Below are 24,178 nucleotides of genomic sequence, written 5' to 3'. Positions count from 1 at the left end.
CTCTCTCTCTCTCTCTCTCTCTCTGTGTGTGTCTGTCCTCTCTCTCTCTCTCTCTCTCTCTCTCTCTCTCTCTCTCTCTCTCTCTCTCTCTCTCTCTCTCTCTCTCTCTCTCTCTCTCTCTCTCTCTCTCTCTCTCTCTCACTTTAATCTGACACAGAAGACAACTTGGCCCTTTACCCTCCGATGACTACGTGGATTCATACGAATTATAATTTGCTGCTTCTGCTAGTTTGAAACTGACCGGGCAAATATGCTATGGGTGGGGGGATAGGCGCACGCGTACCCTATATGACCCAATAATTGTTTAATATTTACATGTTAAAATTCGAGTGTTGTTGACATTTGGCGAAGAATAGGAGGATAATGGATATGAAACAACGTTTGTGTTATTTTATTACCAACTACAACAGTCAACAGCGAAATGCACACAAGAAACCGGAAAATATGTTTGCTTCGAAAACGTGCTTCATGAACCAAGAACGTGAATCTCAATGTTTTCGAACAACAGTCTAGAGTTGTGTAAAGCACATGGAAACCGATTCGATCAGTAAAATAACATGAATCGCAGGGAGGTTGTTAATGATTGGTGTTATTTCTGATGCTACTCAAACTGCTGAATACTGGCGGTGGTGATGATGGCGATACAGATTTCAAATTTACAGGAAGGAAATGTTTTATTTAACGACGCATTCAACACATTTTATTTACGATTATATGGCGTCGGACATATGGTTAAGGACCACACAGATAATGAGAGAGGAAACCTGCTGTCGCCACTTCAGGGGCTACTCTTTTCGATTAGCAGCAAGGGATCTTTTATATGCACCATCCTATAGACAGGATAGCACATACCACGATCTTTGATGTATCAGTCATGGTGCACTGAATGGAGCGCGAAATAGCTTAATCGGCCCATTAACGGGGGATCGATCCCAACCCGACCGCGCATCAAGCGAGCGCTTTACCACTGGGCTACGTCTCGTCCCTACAAACTTTAAAGAGACCGTCTCCAGTTGCTTCCAGTTGCTAATTGAGCTTTTATATCGATCACAATTACACATAATATTAATCACATTTTATTGTTTAGAATAGCGGGGTCTGTATATACTTGGTGTGTGTGATTGTTTGACGCTTTTATTAGGCCCTCTCCCCCAACCAAAAAAAAAGAAAAAAGAAAAAAAACAGTCGGTCTCTGGTCAGACCAAATTTCCTGAATGGAAAGAAAAATGAAAATAAATGTTTTATTTAACAACACACTTTCCAGAATTGATGCGGCGATGCGGTAGTGTGTGTGTGTGTGTGTGTGTGTGTGTGTGTGTGTGTGTGTGTGTGTGTGTGTGTTTTAAAGCATTGATTGCACAGAAAAGGTGGGTATATTTAAAGGTTTTTTACGTGCTCCGCATCTGCCTTGGTCCATCCTCAATGGTCATGGTCATAGTGCCCCCTCCTTTACCCTGATACCCTAAATAATTTCCTAAACAGTAGCACGGGGGGTTCTGTACAACCAACAGGTTGCTTCTACAAAAATCGCCGTCAAACCGTGGGAAATATATATATATTAAAGCCCCCCGGTGTTCATTTTGTGTTGCTGAAGGGCACTTGTATTAACTCTACTTGTGTAATCCTTTCCACTTGGTTCCTAACAAATACTTTCAAAATAATCCTTCTATTTATAAGTAAAGTCCTTTTCAGAATATATTTTATTTTCATTCAGGTTCTATTTTTGTGGGTCAGTAATCCATTGAGTTTTGAAATAATTTTGTAATTTTATTATAAAAGTGTATGTTAATGGTAAATTCTAACTATCAAAGCATTAGGTGTGTGAATTGTATCCTATAAATGTTTGTTATGATATAAACTTTTTTTTTTATATATAAAATTACATAACTTAGGCTAAAAAATAACATTATTGAAATAAAAAAATAAAAATTATTTAGCGGTGCGACAGTTAAATAGACTCGCACTATTTTTTCGATCACATTGCAATGTTACAAATAAAATTAAATTACAACATTTTAAACAAATAGTATTTACTTTTGATGTATTCACAACATTTAAATAGTTCGATCACTATAAAATGTCAACAGGATTACGTAACTGTTAACAAATACATCTATATTTATTTTTGTTGAAAAATATTTACCAGCTGTATTAGTGATGGTGTTCTTGATTTTAATACAACATTTTATCGAGCGCGTGATGAGTAAACTGAAACTTAAACAGAGATTACATTTAATCTCGATGTTGTGAACAAAAAAAGTTATACAAAAATAGTAGGTAAACTATGTTTATATATTGCTTTGGTTGACGAACTGCCGGCCTTGTTGTCACTAACATGTGCATCAAACAACTTTAGGACAGTAAGCATGACATTTAACTTGAAATGAAGTTTAAATCTTTTAAGTAAGCTGACTGTACCTTCACAAATAACAACTGGTGCAAATGGAGAGAGGGTTATTTTTCACTGTGCTCGCTGACTCATTATATTTAGCATTTATTTATAAACATAATTTATGGTATTCTCTACACTGTAATTCTAAAGTTCCATGATAATAAAATCTATTTTATTTTTAGCTGCAGTTATAAGCTTAAGGCATGTAGCCATACAAGAAATGATAAAGTTAATGCTTGTTTTGTTTAAGGACACAAAGTTCTAGATGACATTGATTTATTAATCATCGGCTACTGGATGTCAAACATTTGATAATTCCAACATATAGTATTATCTAGCGGAAATCCGCCATATTTTTTCATCAGCAGCAAGGGGTCTTTTTTATGCTCTTTTCCAAAGACAGAACAGCACATGTGTATCAGTCGTGGGGCACTGGTTGTAACGGGGGAAACCTGGTCAGTTAAAGTTACAGTTTGTTTTGTTTAATGACACCACTAGAGCACATTGATTGAGTAATCATCGGCTATTGGATCTCAAACATTTGGTAATTCTGACACATAGTCACCAGAGAAAACCCACTACATTTTTCCTGATCCAGTAAGATATCTTTTATATGCACTTTCCCACACACAGTAAAGCACATACCACAGCATTTGACCAGTTGTGGTGCACTAGTTGGAACGAGAAAACCCCCAATATATATATCAGTTGAATGGATCCATCGAGGTGGTGCGATCCCGCGACGGAAGTACCTCAAGCAAGCACTGAGATAATGGGACCAATGAGGGGTGTGATTCTACGATCGAAGCACTTCTGGCAAACGCTCTATCGACTGAGCTAGATCCCACTCCTATTATTATGAAACAAGGTCTAGAGTGTTAGAGAAAACTACCATCACATAAGCACTTTTCGAGGTCTAGAGTGTTAGAGAAAACTACCATCACATAAGCACTTTTCGAGGTCTAGAGTATTAGAGAAATGACCATCACATAAGCATCTTTTGCACAGGCAGGACATCAGATGGCACGGCCTTTATTTGTACTGACATAATATTGTTATAATAAATGCGTATGTTAGGATATAAATATGTAAACTAGTAGTATGATACAAATATAATACTATATGTTATGTGTCTAAACGTACGTGCCCATACAATATATAAATCTGTATTAAATGCATGTACTTTAAAGGCTAACTTTATAATAAAATTATTAATTATGAGCTATACTGTTTAAATTTATTTTACTGTACACTAAAATTTAAATAATGTGTACTGGAAATGAAGACATGCGTAATGTCGGGGCGAGACGTAGCCCAGTGGTAAAGCGCTCGCTTGATGCGCGGTCGGTTTGGAATTGATCCCCGTCGGTGGGCCCATAGGGCTATTTCTCGTCCCAGCCAGTGCATCACGACTGGTATATCAAAGGCCGTGGTATGTGCTATCCTGTCTGTAGGATGGTGCATATAAAATATCCCTTGCTATTAATGGAAAAATGTAGCGGGTTTCCTCTCTATGTCTATGTCAAAATGACCATATGTTTGACATTCAATAGCCGGTGATTAATAAATCAATGTGTTCTAGTGGTTTCGTTAAATAAAAACAAACTGATTACGTAATGCCATCTCCTGATATTTCACTACAACTTGGCAAACCTTTTCTGTCTGGTTTTAAGTTTACTTATTATAAAATCAACCATTATATTAAAACATTTATCGTAGCTTCATTTGAATTATTGCTCATGATATAAACTTGTAATTGTATAATAAAAAAACCCTATAACTTGTTTCAACATAACCAAATAATATAACATACACCTAACGTCTATGAGACACACCTAAGTATTATTTTTTTAGCGACTGTCAACATAAATATTATAGTTAAATGCGCTTGTGTAAACAGCTTTTAATATTAAAGGCATACTGTCACGGATTTAAGGACCTTATTTCTCCAAATGTAGATAATAAATGAAAATCACATCAATGTTTGGCAACCAAATCTGACTATTGAATCACCTTAACTAAACCATGATGGAGTGAAATCCATGTCAATCCTCTTGACAATATTAATTTTTACATTATGGACCATTGCCATAATTCAATTTTTTTGTTTACAAAATATCATTAATAACTGAAGTATGATGGTTAATTAGATTGTTGAATAAAGTACATTTTGGGACAAATTAAATTAATATTTTTTTCACGTAATACTTTGTTAGGCTATTTAATAGGTCAGCGGTCTGTGACAATAGCTTAAAGACACATTAACAACAAAACAATGCATATCTGCATATAAAAACTCAAAACGACAACACCCAATACGAGTAAACATTAAACTGAGGGAAAAAAGTAAAATGAAATCGAAAAGCAAAAAAAGAGAACAAATTGTTGCAGGATTTGAAACAATGTGTTAACTGTGTTAGGTTTGAAACAATATGTCCAGCATTTATCGGTATTATTCCTCCTGCAAACAAGACGGGTTCGGGGTTTATTCTTTGCGGTCGGAGATATTTACACAGCGGTGTACTTAGGCTCTCTTGCACGGATTTAGCATCTGCTAAATCGTGTTGCCTGCAATACGCGCGTCTGTTTAATGTTCAGCATAAAGAAGTCCACAAAGTATCGTGTGCAAAAGATTCTTAAAAAAAAAAAACAATAAAAAAATATAATTTCTTTTTACTTTTTAATATGATAAATATTTCTTACTTTTAAAACATAATGCAATACATGGCAGTGGAATGCATGTTCAAAATTATTAGGATTTGTCAACGTGGGATCAGCCGCTTTTTTTATTGATGTTATATAATTCTTATCTCTTTTTGCTGACACCAGGTGGTTTGGTATTGGGCAATAAATTGAACTGAATTGAATTGTTGCTGTAATTAATTTAAATCAGTTTTGGAACGATGTTTTTGAACCTTCAAACGCATGACCGTATATATCGGTAATGGAACGATATGCCAAATGTCAAATTGTAAATGCCATAGCCTTATTATAACACCAATCCCCGTGTCTTGGACACATCCACCGGGAACCTTCGGAGGATGTAAGCGCAAGTCGCTTATTTTAAAGTGAACTCATCGCTAATATAAAACTTTCATAGTTGCAATTAAAATTAAGTAGACACCCCCTCCCCCCATGCAAAAGATCCTGGATCTGCGCCTGATTATTAGAATCTCATTGAGGTAAATGGTTGAATCCAATTTGAATTTTATTTGCATTAATTGAATTCAAATTCATTTTAAACACTGCGTGGTAATATCTATACCGGGAATCGAACCCATAGTCTGACATGAATGAATGAATATTCAACGACACTTCAGCACGAAAAATACATCGGCTATTGGATGTCTTTGACATAGTACAGTGTTACCTTCTAGAATGCTAGTTCTTAAACCACTAGACTATGTATTCAGCATCAAACAAATGACACGTTTATTATCAATATTCACGATACATGCGATTGTGTCTGAAACGAATTATTTGATTGGATCGGACTGTTGTTCATTGAATTATTTTATTTATCCAACCATTTAATACGTGATAGTAGTGTACCACAATACGATAATATGCTGTTAGTATTTGTTTAATTTAAAGTTGCATTTGATTATAAATAACATTTTTCAGATTATAATTTCCGTACTATAATATGTGATCAGGATCAGGATCGACATACCAAAAGCTGAGATTTTAAATACATACTAACGTGCCAAACATTAAATATTGTGCCTTAGAAACATTTTGGTAATTTCTATATTTTAAATTCATAGATTTTATTACATTATGTGGTTGCTACGGTAACTAAAGAAGAACAATGTTTTTCTAAATACTATTTAATTTTTAAAATCATTATTTTGAAATTTGTATAGAAGGATTACTAAACTGTTAACCATTGTATCCTACTATATGCTAAAATCACACCAAAGCTGTAATCGCCGTTTTCTGTTACAAATTGAAGTTTAAAAAAAAAAAATTCTTAGAAACCCAAAAGGTTTTCACGAGACATACTCCAACGTTAATATTAGCACAATGTTAATTGACCAATGCCTAAAGGTTAAAAATACCAAATGTTTATATATAATAATATTAATATATTGCTTAATAATATTAGAATATATATTAAAATTATAATTATTACATTATATTAAATTTGGTTAATTACATGATAATATTAAAATGTATATTAAACTTATATTTATAAAAGTACAGTAACATAATACATGCATTATGATGCATGTATTATATTACAATATATTGAAATGAAGTTATCACAAACGTGTTCATCCTTGCACATCGCAAGACACCAAAACATGATAATATAACAGCATACATTATCATAATGATATTTATCTAAATTAAGGAAAAAACGATTATCACAATGCCACTTTTTATGTTGAACAAGTTGGGGGAAATACCCGCCTAATGGCACTGTTCATGAGTCATTACATGATGTCATAAACAGTGCTAAAATAAATGTAACACTGAGATTGAATGCTGACATCTGCAAATATTCTTACTTATACATGTAAATGTCCATAACTACAGTGCAATAAAATAATAGTATTTGGACTTCAAAAGTATATTTTTATTGTGACTCACTTCAGTGTACACACATTGAAATACGTGGCAAACCTAAACCTATTTCAATAAGACATCAAATTATTGACTGAAAATAGGTACCGTTTTTACTTATTTGGGCTTAAATTTTTTTAAATTATAATTACTAAAAATAAAATATTTAGTTTATAAAAAAGGTCACCGCTTGCCTACAATATGAGAGGTCCAGCATTCAAATCGTATATATACAATTACAATACAATACAGAAACAGATGCAGACAGAATTTTGGTAAGAAAAAACAAGCAATATCTGGTATAATAGGTTAGGTGGGGTTTTTTTTTAATGTATTGGGGGAATATATAAGAAAAAGATTATGTTTTTTAACACTCACCTGATACCAGAGATAAGCCAAAAAGAAACGTATAATACAACCACCAGCGGGCCGTACAAAAAACCATCGTGTCTAATCCTGATAAAGTTTAGGTCCAAGAAGCTAACTGCGTCCTCCGCTGACTTTACTCTCCCCCAGTATCCCGCCTAAGCCAAAGCTTTGGACGCTTCGCTCGGAGGCCACCAGAGGGCATTGTTTACCCTCTAATTCCATGACACACGGTTGTCGACACGGATATTTGTTCACAATCTTTCTCTTCCTCCCAACGTCTGCTTTGTTGATAAACGAGGTGAAAAACTGCCATGTCCTACGCCAACAGAGATCTTTGTAAGCAGAGCAATTAGCAGCAATATCCTTCTATAATGTCAACGTCAGAGGCTACAATTCTTCACCGAACGTTTTGACACCCCCACCCCCCTTACTGCTGTAGATGCCATGTTTATATGTTGTTAATAAACTGGAAGGTTTAATGAGGTGCAGTGTCTTCGTTGTCTTCATCATGTAGCACAAAATATCAAAATCGTTCAGGAAACCAATTTCAGTGTGTGTTTATTCCACTATTTCCGCATGTGACTATTGTTTATATACATTTTTTTTAAATGACACAGCAAAATAATAATACCAAAAAAAAAAGCTTCTTTTTTTAAATGAATTTTTTAACGCTAGAATTTTGTTGACAGTACAATGTCAAGGTGAACAAATACATTTTGTTCATATTTCACGAATTGAAAGATGAACACGAGGACCCAAAATGAAAACTGGATGTATATTGTCATGAAGACAGCTTCTATAATTTTATCTTCTAATTTACTCTACATAACTGATGTGTTTAATTATCAAAAATCAACCATCACCACCACCACAACCCACCCCCTTCAAAAAACAAGGTGACAAACAATGACCTTCACAGTGTTTGAGGGTATATTATCATTATTTGTTTTGAAAGAGGTTTTCAGTGAGATTGAATGCTGACATCTGCAAATAATCTTATATATACACATTTAAGCTCGTCAGCAATATCATTGACGTAAACAAAAAACAAAAACGGACCAAGCATTAAGCCTTGTGGTATTCCACGCTTCCAATCAATAATGTACCATACATGGATAAGGAACAATTAACAAAATTGCACTGCCTTCTATTTGAAATGAAATTTCGGATTCAAATAAAGTTCTAAAGAGTGATATACAGGTACGTTCCAATACGCACAGTATCTTGGATATGGAGATTCTGAACGTGGTTCTGGGGGCATTGAGTCACTGCAAAGTGTTTCGCCTGAAAGGGGACTACCACTTACCAGGACTATCACGTTAGTATTTCGCGTGTAGGGAGGACTGCCACTTCCAAGACTAGTTCAACAATTGTGAAACTGCACAAGACAAAGCTCAATGGGAACTTAAAGATTTGTGTGGACATGCACATGTGAATACATTCAAGATAATATTTCCTTATTCAACTCTAACTCAGTTATTCGCAATTCCATCTATACTGGGAGCTAGGAATCACGATAATGGATTCTGCCGGATTCCTTGGAAATTTACGCATTATAAGTGCCTTGACTACTCCTTTTTTCAGCTCCCATTAACGTATTTCTTCCATTCGACTTTGTCACTTAGACCTACCTAGTGACACACCCCAAGCAATCACTGCCACCTTCCCCTCTATCTAAAGTGAAAACACGACACGTTTTCATATATCGAATACTTAACAATACCAACAGTCTTTCGAAGAGGAAAAAAACAGAAATGAAATTCTGCAATAACACCAGAAAAAAATTCATTTGTTGGCAATATTGAGATAAGGACATATGATTTCAGAAACGATACATCAGATACGGTGATTTAATGCTAATGTTCTTCAGAGTAGTATCATATTAATTACTGTTTGTATCGAAATGCATTTGAATTTAGCTCAGTCGGTTGAGTATTCGCTTAGTGTGCTTGCATCACAAGATCGAACCACCTCGGTGGATCCATTCAACTGACTGGGTTTTTCTCGTTCCAGCCAGTGTACCACGACTGGTCAAAGGTTGTGGTATGTGCTCTCCTGTCTGTGGGGAAAATGCATATAAAAGATCCCTTGCTGCATTAAGAAAATGTAGCGGGTTTCCTCTGATGACTACGTGTCAGAATTTACCAAACGTTTGACATCCAATAGCCAATGATTAATAAATGAATGTGCTCTAGTGGTGTCGTTAAATAAAACAAACTCTTTTTTTTTTAAATTAACAGGTGTCTGAAGATACCGGTAAAGGGGTGTGTGGGGACTACCAAACGGTAGTCAAAGATTCCCGCTCTAATACAACAACAATCCTATGTTTCTTTGGTGGTTTGATGTCACATGCTTCTACTGTTTTCATTATTATTTAGGTTTAGGTTTCATCCAGTCACAAATCGATGCAAGAACCTTTTCTGGATCAGCTTCAAACAGTGTGAGACATTTTATGCCTTGTGCGTTTTTGATTATGTGTCAGAAGCTTTGGAACCCAACAAACTGATACTTTCCTTATTGTCAAAGTTTCTGTGATAATGAAATGTACTGTCTCCTGGGAAATGCTTACTGAACAAGCGATAGGCCTACGACGCTGTCATTAGTAGGTCGGTCATCATCATATCGTGGATTCTCTCGATTATTTCTAGTGTTGCTGACATGACAGGCCTTTCGGGACGGGGGTGCGTCTTCAAGACTCTCCCTGCCACGCTTAAACTGCTGCCCACATATTTACAGTGATAGGAAGGGGCACCCGTCCCTAGCATTCTACAGTAGCCTACGCATATCTTCATGGGTGGCCTTTGATATCCAACCCTTTTTTTGCACATTCCTCAAGTTTGTCCATTTCCCAAAGGTCATAGATCTCTGCTTATTTTACCTGACTTGTCAGAACGAAACAATTTTGTCAGTTGACACAAGTTTTGTGGATATACCTCTATGATATCATGTACTGTCCACAACAAACTATTTCGCTGTTACGCAATTTCTTCTGTGTGAGGCTCAGAACTTATCAGTTCCTTTAAACTATGTATTTTGTACACGTATATGTAGTCCTAGCTCCTTTAATTCAGTTTCAAATTTAAGCCACGTAGCTAGGCCTAGTTGGACAGATCGCATATATTATTTGATTTTAAATAAATAAATATATTATTGCTAAAACGGAACGACTGTCAAAACGGAAACCATTTGGTGATAACAGCATCTCAATGTATTGACGAAAACGGTACCTTTTTTTTTGTTTTTAATGTAAGTGAAACAAAGACTCATCTAGCTACAAGTTATGTTGGGTAGTTAATTACATTTTCTATTTTGATTCTTGTTGCTACATATATTATGTTCTTGCATGTCGCATACAAAATGAATCCATGAGCTATGTGGGTTGTTATTTATTTTTAACTATTAATTTTAACCAAATCTATAAAAGTAGGTATATCGTACCATTTGTCCGATTTAAATACGAATATGACAGAGTCGCCATCTAATTTTGACCTGCATATATCATCTTAATGCCCGGTTAGCTGTATGGATAACTTGGGGGTAGACGGGATGGGGGGGGGGGGGGGGGGGGTACGCCGTGTTATGGTGCTCTTTGGGTGCGGTAGGGCGTAAGCGGTTTCGGCCGATAGCCTCCCCACCCCGGCGCGCCTGCCCCGTGGAAATCCGGCCCGGCTACCGTTGGGCTTAGCCCGGTGTTGGATCGTACTCTGGATTGGGCGCGATGCTCCCCCCTTTGTGAACCCTTTGTCCTCCAGGGCTAAGAATAATAATAAAAGGTATATTGTTAATAGTATTGTTATATATATTATATTTTAGACTAGCCCGATCGAAATTAGCACCAGATAATATAATAATAATAGTACATAGCCTGAATTTAATTAGTTTCATCCTTGGTGCGTTCTAAAGTTATTTATATATCTAGTGATATATTTTAATTGTAATTTTAGCCCCTCCCTTATTAGGATCATTAGAACTTGGTCTTACTATTCAAATTTGGTAATTGTCCCCATCAGCCTACTATCTTCCCCTATCCCCTTCCCCCTCCCGCCATGGAATCGTGGACTGGCTATGCCAGAACCCGAATCCATGGTGAGCGTGCCTGAACCGTAAGGATGTGGGCACGTTAATACAGTTTCCTTCCCTCTAATTTTGAATATGTCATATATTTTTACTCGCCCCAGTAAGAATAAAGGAGAAATGTACAAAAGAAGAGAGTGGCTAGCAGAAGTAGTGTTTGTGAAGTTTTTGGGTTCATAATTGATCATGTAGTTTTTATTTTTGTATACTGGAATACAGATTTTTTGTTATGCCAGTGTCATGTTGTTTTAGTATGACTGTCATTGTTTGATATGTGCTGATGGTGTTTTTCGTTTCATACCGGTAGTGTTTTTTCACTTTTTACTATAAGGTCTCACTACACAATTTACTTCCGGATGGCGATTCATTCATCACGCGCCCACGGCCCACGATAGTTCCTAATAATAATATTGTGAAGGGACATAGTGTGGGAGGCCAGACGACACCCCCACCCCTACCCCACCCCCACCCCACCCCCACCCCACCCCGGATGAGGCTAAAACACTTTACAGTGTAATATTAGGTTATTCATGTAGACAAAAGGGTAAGTTGAAAAGGGTCCGCTCGAGGTCCATTCTTAACCGTCCCATCCTTGTACAAAAGTGTTTTTTGTAAATAATTTTATTTCGGTTTGACGTGAAGTGTTTTGAAAAAAACAAAACAAATTTAGATAACAATCGGCTCAGAAATAAATAACTTGTAGTAAATTCCATAGAATGAAAAAAAGGCATCCCCTTTGGCTTAGTCCGAAGGGACGTAGTAAGTGTGGTTCTTTCTACATTCGAATGTTGTTACATACCCCACAGATATTGAGGAAGGAAACCCGCTGTCACCACTTCATGGGCTACTCTTTTTGATTAGGAGCAAGGGATCTTTTATATGCACCATCCCATAAACAGGATAGCACATACCACATCCTTTGATGTACCCATCGTGGTGCACTGGCTGGAGCGAAAAATAGCCCAATGGGCCCACTGACAGGGATCGATCTTTAACTGACCGTGCATCAAGCGAGCATTTTACCACTGGGCTACGTCTCGCCCCTACTTTGAAAGAAACAGATGTGGTGATGTTTCTAAATATTCATAATCTAGTGTAAGTGTTGGGTACTTGGGTCCGGGTCGAGTTTGACCATCCAGGGCTAGCTCTGGCTATGTACAAAATTTCACCAAATTATCTATTAAATGCCAAAAATTGCAGAAACCAGCAGAATATCAATTATTAGATGCAATTCTTTCGCTACATTAAAATACTATTTGCCAGTTGTGTTTAAAATTTGCAATTGGCGAATTTGGCGAGTGGCAGAGCTAGCCCTGTGTGGCATCGAGTACTTGGGTCCAATATTTTGGACTTGTGGGGCCCTACTCTCTACTGTACATGTATGTATGCAACTTAGCTCTGATTGCCATTAATACTAATAATAGATCTGATATGAGCCAGTAGCCCATTTCCATGTGACTTTCTGTTATGAATCCTCATTCTGAAGGTATTTGGTTACTGGCAGTTTTATGCCACCTGTATTTTTATTGATCGAATGAATGATTATCAGATGTACAGTAGCATTGGTTTTCATTAGATATCACCTACTGACAGATATCTAAATTGGAATGACCAACAAGATATGATTTTAATTAGATTAATGTAAGACAAATAATTAGTTTAGATTTTTTCTCCCCAACAGAGTGAAGAGCCATTATGAATCAAGACCAGTTGAATACTCTTGGGAAAGGTCTTGAAGTTCTTTACCGGGTCAACGACAACCTCAGTGGTGGACATTCCGTTTATAGTGCTTCGATAATCATTACCAACAGATGTCAAATCCCTTTACCACTGGCACTTTGGACCATTTACTTCTGCCATGACCGCATGATTCAACCCGAATCTCTTCCAAGACCGGAAGGATATGTTTTTGAAGATGCTAAAGTGAAGATAAACCATGTTAATGGATGTCTTTTCCAACTACAGCCTGTGAATGGATTCAAAGGACTGAAAGAACATGAATCTCTAGAAGTAAATTTCCATGCAAAGGCATATTCTGTTGCTAGAAGTGACCTTTATCCAAATTGGTATATTGTCTTGGATGACTTGGAACCAGAGTTAATTGCAAGCACTGTTGGTGAAGGGCTGACGTTCGTTGAACCCTTTAAGAGCCCAGCTCAGTGGAAAAGGTTTGATTATGAGTTGTCTAGTGGACGGTACAAATATGACTTATATGATCCTTTCACACCTGAAGTACGCTTTGAAAAGAATAAAGCTAAAAATATAGAAAGAGCTGGTAAATATGTTATTCCAACGCCAAAAGAATGTCAAGTGAATGAAAGTAACTTTGTGGACTTGAAAGAGAACACTTGGGCTGTTGCTGCGGATAAACCATTTACAACAGAAGCATGGTACATTGCAGGTAGATGTACACATTTGGTATGTTCAGCACTATGTTGCATACATCAGGGCTTTAGATTGCACCAAAGTTGAGGCTATAAATGTTGTGCCCAAAATAAGCAAGCCCAAATTAGGTACAAACAAGTTAACCTCAAAACAGTTCACCTCATTACCACTGAAATGTTAAGCTGTAATTAGATTAAAAGAACTTGATATGTATTTCATATAACATTATGATATAACATTACTGCACTATTAGTCTAAGAAGACTTCTTTCTGCTGAGAACTAATAATAAACCTGTTGTGTCCAAATTAGTGAGATCTAAAGCCCTGTACATATATGTATGCAGTCGAACCTGTTCAAGTGGTTATCTCATATTAAGCAGCCACCTGTCTAAAAAGACCACATTACTCTCCTTCCAAATCCTCTAATTAGTAATGTGAGACTAACTGGGGAAGCCGCATTATGTTATGACGTCGCTTCCCAAAATTACATTATTCTTTATACATGTAAAATCGTTATGACAGGCTGTAATTGGAAAAGGCATACTGGTTATATTTCCCTGTATATCTTGAACTATGTGGATAATAAGTGTATGAATTATTTTTATCTTATTGATGACAGTTTTCAAAATTTGACATGTCTATCTAATGTTCATTACTGATTTAAAATAACAAGAATGGGACAACTGAAGTTTATTTGTGGGTTTTTTAATTGTACTGTAGGAAGTAAAAGTGCATGACATCTATGTATATAAAAATGCTACACCAAGTAGATGTACTTATTTCATCTGAAATAAAATTCTCATTTGCAGATAAAATTGGTGCTAAGATTGCTGATCAGGATGTAAATGGAAGTCCAGAACCCCGTACCCATTTGATTTTGTTGAAATTTGCCAAGTTGCCAGATAAGGAGCAGTACTGCCTACGAGTGGATCCCAAGAACGACTCTATCACCATTGAAGCAAGAGGATCTGCTGGCATGTTCTATGGAATCCAGTCTTTGTTGGCACTTGTACATGGAGATCGTGTACCAGAAGTTGTTATCATGGATAAACCAAGGTTTCAGTACAGGTGAAATTTAGATAAAGGTGAAAATCATTGTTAATGTAGTTCTGTTTCCCACAACAAATGGTCTCATGCAATGTAAGAGAAAGCATGTCGGACTTGATGGTACAGTGATTAAGCCATCAGCTTAATACTTGTCCCTTTACCAGGGACAAGTGGTTTTAGGTGCAGGACAAGTAAGTTTATTTAAATTTATTTATTCATGAAATGTTTTGCTACCTAATGAGAGACTACTTAATACTTGTCTAGGATTGATCCTTATAAGTGTACTAATGACAGGGTGCTTGAACCTTAATTGGATAATAAACACAAACATATTTTTTTTTTTAAATAAAAAAAATGTTATTTGAAATGGTATGTCATTTTTGTTCTGTTCTTATCAAACATTTAATGCATTATGGCATCTATTTTAAGGTTTTAATTAGATTCTATATAACTGAGAATAAAAAGTAAGAAAGGGAGCAAAAAAGTGTAAATATTTTAATTTGTTTGTACAACACATTCACAGTAAAATCTGGAATTAAAAAAAAATGTTGGTGAATCATGCTTTGCACTCTTAATAGTTCTGTTGATGATAACAGTTTGTTAAAACAGGACTAAAGGTTTTGTCTCTGTCCTGCTTATGGTTTTCTAAATGTTATTCGCAATACTTCAGGATTAAAACTGAATTATGTATATAGCTTTATGTAGAGTTATAGATTAAGTTTGAGTTTCACTGGGATTTGTTCAGTTATGACAAAGTTATGACCCTTGAACATAGGAGATATTCCAACCATCACAGTTTTCTGGAATTTTTATTTCAATGCATCTTGATAGTGAGCTGAAATTTTGCATATTTGGGTTTTGCCCATTTTTTTTCAGATATTAAAATCATCAGTTTTCCTGGACTTTTTTCTTTACAATGCATAAAAATATTGAGCTGAAATTCTGCATAGATCACTTTATTATGTAGAGTTGCAGATCACATTGACTTTCATGAGGTTTTAACTCTTTTTTGCACTTGAACTTAGGTAATTCTTTGCAATGCTTCAAGATACTGACCTGAAATTTGGTAATTAGCTCTATCATTATATTCATATATTACAGTCCTATGAAACTTTGTTTGACCCTTGTTATATCTTAATTAATGTTTTTAAAATCTACTCCAAACAGGGGCATGCATGTCGATGTATCTCGTAACTTTCACCCTAAAGAAGAGATTTTCAAGCTGCTGGATGCTATGGCAATGTACAAGTTGAATAAGTTTCATTTTCATCTCACTGATGATGAAGGTTGGCGTTTGGAGATTCCTGGACTTCCAGAACTCACAGAGGTAGTTTTGTACTCCATGTCCGTACCTCATTGTTCTTACATACATGGATGCACAATATGTAAATTATATCTCTTTACATTTAGTCTTGTCTCTTTAGTTTGCTAGATTAAATAATCACTATTTTAAACGTTTACCATGAACAAAAGAACATAACTCTGCACTTGGTATTTAAAATGGTGATGGTCCAAATATGCACAAAATTAGTCATTAAATGTAGTGATGTATCAATCTTTATCAAATTTAATGCACATAATAACCAGAGCTTTTTGGTGAGAGGATGCATCAATAGATCATAGTCAGGTAGCAAATAATGTGTGATTAACTAATCCTTATTAAATCTGTTTGACTTTTAAGTGTTAATAAATTACAAATGAAATTTAATATACTGAACTGTTTTTATCATAGCTTTTTTAGCAGTAAAATTTTGCTCTTTTTTTTTAAAACTATATTTTTTTTTTTTTTCAGAAATCTTTAATTAGCTGCTTTTCTATTTCTATTTTTATTTCAGTAAGTTTCCCATTTTCAAATGTGTAATTTAATTTAAGCAATGTCATTAAATGAATGAGATAAATATTATATTTGTGATGAAATACCAATAAAACTAGGTTATTTTGTTTTGTAACCTAACTACCTGACATTGTTTCAGATTGGCAGTAAACGTGGTCATGACATGTCCGAGAAAACAAGTCTACTACCTCTACTGGGCTCGGGACCCAAACCATGTCTGCCTGGCTCAGGTTATTACAGTGTGGATGATTACAAGGAAATCCTTAAGTATGCCAATGAGCGCCACATAGAAGTGATTCCCGAGATAGATGTTCCCGGCCACAGCCATGCAGCAATCCGATCCATGGAGGCCAGGTACCACCGGCTGATGAAGAAAAACGAAAGAGATGCCACGGCATACTTGCTGACAGACATGCAAATGAAGGGAGAGAGCATATCAAGTCTAATGTTCATTGAAAACTCTCTCAACCCGGGGTTGGAATCGACGTACACATTCATTGAGAAGGTTATAGTTGAACTGAAAGCGATGCACAAGGATCACAACGAGTTGAGAATGTTTCACTTTGGTGGTGATGAGGTTCCGTTCGAAGCGTGGGAAGATTCTCCTGCGTGTCGGGCTCTGATCGATGCGGGTGTTGTTTCGTCATTCGATGGTCTTATGGAGTATTTTGTGTTGAGAGTGGCAGAGCTGGCAAAGAAGCATGGGCTTGATATCGGGGCGTGGCAGGATGCTGTGGTCCCACATAAAAAACGTCCGTTAATACCAAGACTGAAGTTCCCCAATGAAAACATCACAGTGTTTGCATGGAAGAACGTCTGGGAAACTGGAATGGCATCGGATGCCTACTTGCTGGCTAATGATGGGTATAAGGTAACCATTTATTTTGTAATATATTTAAGGTGGTGTACAGTATTAATTTTTTTTATATTAACTGCTTGTCAGTCAGCATTCCCGGCTTACTGTTGGTCAGTTAGAAAATTACCACTGAAAGTAAAAGTATACTGTCAAAAACAGAAACGCATAGGTGATAGGGAAAGAAGAAAAGTGTTTGATTTTACAAAATATCGTTTTTTTTTGTGCAATGTTGCTGAATGACCATGTTTGTTAATGTTCCTGGAATGGGATAGCATACCCAAATGCACCTAAAACAAATTTAACGCAGGTTGTGGCATGTTGTGCGACAATTGTAGGATATCAATGTGAAATGGTCAGATTTTGGCGAATGCACGTGAAACTCAGGGAAAAGATTGGGGTAGTGATGGTATTTAAAGCTGCAATGCTCGCAATGATGCCTCACTTCCATTTCGACGTAGACGAGTTACAAGATGCCAAGACTAAGCCTGCCGAATCGAAACATTGCAATAGGCCACCTCCAGTTAGGTGAAGCGCAGTCAGCAGTCGCACGCCACATGAACATCCATCAGAGCACCATTTCAAGTCTCTGGAACAGGTACCAGCAGTTTCAATCAGCTAAAGACTGGCCCAGAAGTGGAAGACCTCGCATAACAACTGCAGCACAAGATCGCTACATCCGGGTTCTGCACTTGCGTCACCGAACTGCCACAGCAGCGAACACTGCTGGACGCATACCTGGTTTGAGAAGGGTGTCTGCACAAACCATTCGGAACCGACTTCGAGAAGCTGGTTTACAGGCTAGGAGACCGTATGTTGGCCCCGTACTGCGACGTCAACATCGACATTTACGTGTTCGCTGGTGCACGAATGTACAGGGGTGGAACTTGGGAAACTGGCGGAGAGTATGGTTCAGCGACGAGTCACGTTTCCTTCTACAGCGACGTGATGGACGACAACGTGTTTACAGACGCCGCAATGAACGTTTTGCCAACAACTGCATCGCCCAAGTTGACAGATTCGGTGGAGGGAGTGTCCTGATGTGGGGAGCCATCTTATACACCGGCAGAAGTGAACTTGTGTTCGTACAAGGCAACCTGACAGCTGTACACTACCGGGATGAAATTCTTCGCCGTCACATGCTTCCCATTTTGGATCGACAGAGAGAACTCTTTCAGCAGGATAATGCCAGGCTGCATACAGCACATGTAACAATGGATTTCCTACAGAATGAGAACATTAATGTGCTGTCATGGCCATCAAGATCGCTAGATCTCAACCCCATTGAACATCTATGGGACGAATTGGACAGACATGTACGCCAGCGTGACCCAGAGCCTCAGACACTTCCGCAACTGTCACATGCACTGCAGGAAGAATGGGCTAGGATTTCACGTACCCGGATTCAGAGACTCAGAGATTCAGTCTATGCCAAGTAGATGTCGCACAGTGATTGCTGCTGCTGGTGGCCGCACAAGGTACTGATTTCAGCGCCCTCGTGCGACACTGTTTGGTGACTAAAATGCCTACACTGCCGTCAGTCCATAGCAAGAACATTGTCACATACTCATGTCAAATTTTACTGTGATACGATCATAAATAATGAAATTATGCCACTTTGTATTAGAGATAATTCCATGAATATTTCGTCTATGCGTTTCTTTTTTGACAGAGTATATATTTGCTTAGATCACTGCCAGCCTGTTGTTTAATCAATGGCTGTTCGGTGTCAAATATGTAGTGCAACAGTGAAACCAATTGGTAACAATAAATGAAGAAATCTGCTAAAACTGATTAGAGCAGGGAACATTTTGTTCAGAATCGTGTCGCAATTCGCTATACAAGTTTCAGACATCACTACAAAATTTTAAAACATTAAACAGTAGTTGCTAATCATTTTTCAATTGACTAGAAATATCGCTAATCAGGATTTTGAAAACAAAATATCCCCTTTGGAGTACTGAATTATTAGTGGCAATATGCTGTCTTCCCAAAATAAAAAGGAATGGAAAATAATTTATATCACTGTAAGTTTTTGTTGTGTTGTTTTTTTATTTTTTTTTATTTTGTATTTATGTAGCATTTAAAAATAAAACTTCAGGTTGTCATGTCCCAAGCAACGCATCTCTACTTTGATCACCCCTATGAACCTGACCCAGAAGAGCGTGGCTTGTACTGGGCCACACGTTACATAGACACCCACAAGACATTCAGTTTCACACCCAGCAGTCTGTACGCCAATGCCGATTACAAGATCACTGGAGAAGCTATTCAAGAGGATGATAGTTTCATGACAAATAAAGTTCAACTGGAGAAGAGTGAAAACATTATTGGCACGTTAATTTTTCTTTTAATAGAAAAATCCATTAATCCTCTTCCTTTCCTTTCATGGGGCATCTTTTTTATACGCCCGTCTATGATGGGTCGTATTATGGTATGGTGTTGTCTGTCCGTCTGTCTGTCTGTTAACTTTTTCTTGTCCGGACCATATCTTGCATACAGATGCATACAGGACCATCAAACCTCACATGTAGGAACAACTTGGGATAGCGGTGCGTCGCATACTATAAGGTCACTGTAACCTACTTTTCACGGTCTACTGCACTTAACAATAAATCCTTGTCCAGACCATATCTTATATACAGATGCATACAGGACCATTAAACATCACATGTAGGAGCAACTTGGGATGGCGGTGTGTCGTGTACTATTACTAGGTCACTGTAACCTACTTTTCAGTCTACTGCACATAACAGTAAATCCTTGTCTGCCTAATTTCATGGTGGTTCTATATTGTTAACATTACATACATAAATTGTTTCTCTGCCAGTATACATTTGTCACCAAAGTACCCATGCTAAGAAAAATTCCCTTTCTTATAAAGAATAATAACTTCAGTAATCAGACAGCACCTTCTCCAATGGATACAGTATCATCAGTAGTTGGTCCAAAACAAACTGTTCATCCATCCCATTGCAAAAATTTCACATAATTACAATTGAATCATACCCGTAACATATTCATTAATATCTATTGTTTTCCATCAAACTCCTGACGGGCATATCATGTACCTCACCAGTACTCCTGTTTATTGCTGTTGTGACATTAAATTTCCCGTTTTAGACCAGTTAGGTATTGCATTATGAATGTATTGTGAGATGCCAATAGTAGCCCAAACTGTGTTTAGAAGAAATTATTACGATGTCAACTTTAGCTTACCAAAAAAGTATTGCAACATAAACTTTTATTAAACGACAATAAAAATGTATAATGCATAAAACAAATGTAAATGAATTGACTTAAGGAATTTACAAATCTATTTTTGTCAGAAATTATCTCTACTGTTGTAGCAGGTTTTTGTAAGATTCTTCAAAATCACACCTATTGAAAATAATTACAACCATTTTCAGGATTCAAATATGAGACATCGACATTCAGAATCATGTGATTAGAAAATATTTTACATCTGTAAATAGGATTCGATTCTGTTTCCATAAGCTAGTCATTAGCCGTACATTTCTATTAGCTGATATGTCACCGTGTAAAACTCACTATATGTGAAAATATTGGCTCATTTCAGGTATGCAAGGCCAGCTGTGGAGTGAGCTTGTTAGGAATTCCAATCAGTTTGACAACATGGTGTTTCCCCGCCTTGTTGCCCTGGCAGAACGAGCCTGGCACAGAGCATCATGGGAGGACACTACAGATGGCAGGGTTAACAAGGAAAAGCAGTCTGCAGACTGGGAGCTGTTCGCCAACTCGTTAGGCCACAGGGAGTTTAGCAGGATGGATGAACTAGGCATTGCTTACCATCTGCCTCCACCAGGTGCAAGGTCAGGGCCAGTGTTGTGTTGTTTTCATATCAGTAAAAGGAAAGAGTTTGATTTGTTTAACGACACCACTACAGCACATTGATTAAATTAATCATTGGCTATTGGATGTCAAACATTTTATAATTATGACACGTAGTCATCAGACGAAACCTGCCCAATCAGTTGAATGGATCCAACGACATGGTTCAATTCTGCAACACATGCACCTTGGGCGAGCACTCAACCGACTAAACTAAATCCCGCCCCTCAAAGGAATGTTTAAGATCATCTCTGTACTTCGTAAGATAGTGAACTACCATGATAACATATTTCTGGGGCAGTAAACTATTTATATTTAAAATAAAAAAAACTGTTTAATTTTATGTATTTTGTTTTTAATTATTATTATTTTCACGGATAGGATTACTCCTTTATTCACTGAATCAGTATATGGTAAGCACGACATTCAGTTCTATGTAAGTTTATTCATTTTCAGGTTCTGTTTGAAGACTAGAAGACTTAAAGCAAACTGTGCATATCCTGGTCTTCCCATTGAACTGAGCCTAGATGGAGGTAAAACATGGAAGAGATACAATTCCTTTGAGATAGTGGACCAAGCAGTAGTGTTACTTAGGACATGGTGAGGCAAAGTTAATATCTTTAGTTGAAATTGCCAGCAAATGTATTTCAGTGGGTGTTTTTGGATTGTTTCAAATTGAGCTGGTTTATGAGAAATTGCTGACCATTTTCGGTGACACTGTCAGTTTTTATTTTTATAAAATTTTAGTAAAAATATTTTTACTGTCCTTCCCAGAATTGAACATTTTATTTTCTTACTATGGTATGCATTACAATCTATTTATTTCTGAATCAAAAATAGTTTTCTTGTTATTTCCAAAACACTTCTACTTTTCTTTTTCTGTCAAATAAAAAAGAAATCATTTACAAAAAAACACATTGTTCATGAAGGCTGTGAAGGACTATAGGTAATAATTGAAGTTAAAAACTGCACTTTTTATTCATATCAATTACAGCCAGTTCATTAATCTGTAAACATTTCCAACCCTTTTTGTTGTTTTTGGGGGGTTTTCATATTTTTTCCATAATATGATAGTTATAATTAATTTTTCAGCTCTGCTGATGGAAAACGCCAGAGTCGGCAAATAGAATTCAAGATGCAGACATGAATACAAATCAGATTTTATTATGAACGTTAATTTAAATATTACGCTGCAGTAGTTTTTAGCTGAAGTACAGTTCACTAACATTTGGTTCACGTTCTTCAGAAACGAGTCACTAAAGTTGATTCCAGCCATACCCATTTTGAATTGTCCAGGATTAACATTTCATTGGCTTAATCATATCCATTGATACTAGGACTGTGACAAACTTCTCAACAATTGGAGATCTAAATAGTATTCAAGAATGGTCCTTTGTACAAGAGTTTGCAATGTTTTGTAGTGTTTAAGCTCAAATTCTTTTCATTCCCATCAAAAGTACATTGCTGGAAACTGTTAACAGTAATTTACTTGGCAGTATTTGTTTTGTTAATGATTTTGGGATTAGCCCATTCAACCTTGTGAACTGCTTGGGACAAGACCGCTTAAAAAGTATGGATAGTACTGTGAAGAAATCTACATATAGATGGGAGAGAACATAATAACAGAACCTTGCTTCACACTGTGGTCTAGATAGGTGGTTCTTAAACTGGGGCAATATTTCTAGATAGGTGGTTCTTAAACTGGGGCAATATTTCTAGATAGGTGGTTCTTAAACTGGAGCAATATTTCTAGATGGGTGGTTCTTAAACTTTGGGAGTATTTCTAGATGGGTGGTTCTTAAACTGGGGGAGTATTTCTAGATGGGGGGGGTGGTTAAACTGGGGGAGTATTTCTAAATAGGTGATGGTTCTTAAACTGGGGGAGTATTTCTAGATGGGTGGTTCTTAAACTGGGGGAGTATTTCTAGATGGGTGGTTCTTAAACGGTGTGTGTGTGTGTATGTGTGTGTGTATTTCTAGATAGGTGGTTCTTAAACTGGGGCAATATTTCAAGGGGTTCACAAGGGATACGAGGTCTGTGCTGCATTCCTGCTTACTATGCAAACAAGAGTACCAGTGAGGTACATCAGGAGTTTGATGGAAAACTATAGATATTAATTAATATGTTATGGGTACGATTCACACCACCATCCCAAGTTGTTCCTACATGTGGTTTGATGGTCCTGTATGCAAGATATGGTCCGGATAAGAAAACGTTGACAGACGAACGGACAATGCCATATCATAATTCAACCCATCATAGACTGCGTATAAAAATGGAATTAGTTGGTCCTTAAAAAAGTGCAGGTTATAAGAACCACTGTTCTGTTTAGTGAAATGCATGTACAATAATATGTTTTCAGATACCACTGTATCATACTTTTCAGTCACTCTGATCCATGTTGGAACTGCACCAGTTTTGGGAACTGATCTGTTTACGGTTTATTTCTATTTCTAGTTTTGTTACGGACTATATTACATGTTGAGATGTCTGATTAAAAGCTACAAGAAGTACAATTATTTTGGAATACTTGAGGGATAAATAAAATATTTTTTCATTACTTGTGATGTTGTGGCTTTCAGTCAATAGAAATGATTGTACTTTGTTTCTGTATGGAACTAGCTTTTTGGAGCACCAAGGTCATCTTTTCAGTATCAACATGGTGACCATAGCAAGGTGTTTTGTGGGCTTTTTAAGAGGCAGCTTTAATAGAAAGAAAAAGAAAGAAATGTTTTATTAACGATGCACTCAACATTTTATTTACGCTTATATGGAGTTGGACATATGGTTGAGGACCACACA

The 24,178-nt window shown here is 36.7% G+C and overlaps 1 protein-coding gene across 4 annotated transcripts; it reads left to right on the top strand.

Annotated features, from left to right (window-relative positions):
- Nucleotides 1-11,547: 11,547 nt before the first annotated feature.
- On the top strand, nt 11,548-23,936 carry LOC121367988 (chitobiase-like). 4 transcript variants are annotated; one of them, XM_041492466.1, is made up of 9 exons: nt 11,548-11,707; nt 13,086-13,805; nt 14,599-14,857; nt 16,004-16,163; nt 16,810-17,541; nt 19,625-19,856; nt 21,104-21,356; nt 21,832-21,975; nt 22,468-23,936. In XM_041492466.1, the coding sequence occupies exons 2-9, from the start codon at nt 13,100-13,102 to the stop codon at nt 22,520-22,522; spliced, it is 2,541 nt and encodes an 846-aa protein (XP_041348400.1). In that variant the 5' UTR covers nt 11,548-11,707; nt 13,086-13,099; the 3' UTR covers nt 22,523-23,936. The 4 variants fall into 4 exon arrangements, with proteins under 4 accessions (XP_041348400.1, XP_041348402.1, XP_041348401.1 ...); XM_041492468.1 differs by having other exon boundaries at nt 11,556-11,592; XM_041492467.1 differs by lacking the exon at nt 11,548-11,707 and adding an exon at nt 11,730-11,948.
- Nucleotides 23,937-24,178: the final 242 nt, after the last annotated feature.

The sequence above is a fragment of the Gigantopelta aegis genome, chromosome 3 (genome assembly GCF_016097555.1).
Source record: "Gigantopelta aegis isolate Gae_Host chromosome 3, Gae_host_genome, whole genome shotgun sequence".
Lineage (NCBI taxonomy): Eukaryota > Metazoa > Mollusca > Gastropoda > Neomphalida > Peltospiridae > Gigantopelta > Gigantopelta aegis.
This window is presented reverse-complemented; position numbering and strand designations above follow the sequence as displayed.

Coding starts and splice junctions, on each gene's coding strand:
- LOC121367988 (XM_041492466.1), top strand. CDS start 13,100: ATGAATCAAGACCAGTTGAATACTCTTGGGAAAGGTCTTGAAGTTCTT. Junction 13,806..14,598: donor AGAAGCATGGTACATTGCAG/GTAGATGTACAC, acceptor TCTCATTTGCAG/ATAAAATTGGTGCTAAGATT. Junction 17,542..19,624: donor TGGCTAATGATGGGTATAAG/GTAACCATTTAT, acceptor ATAAAACTTCAG/GTTGTCATGTCCCAAGCAAC.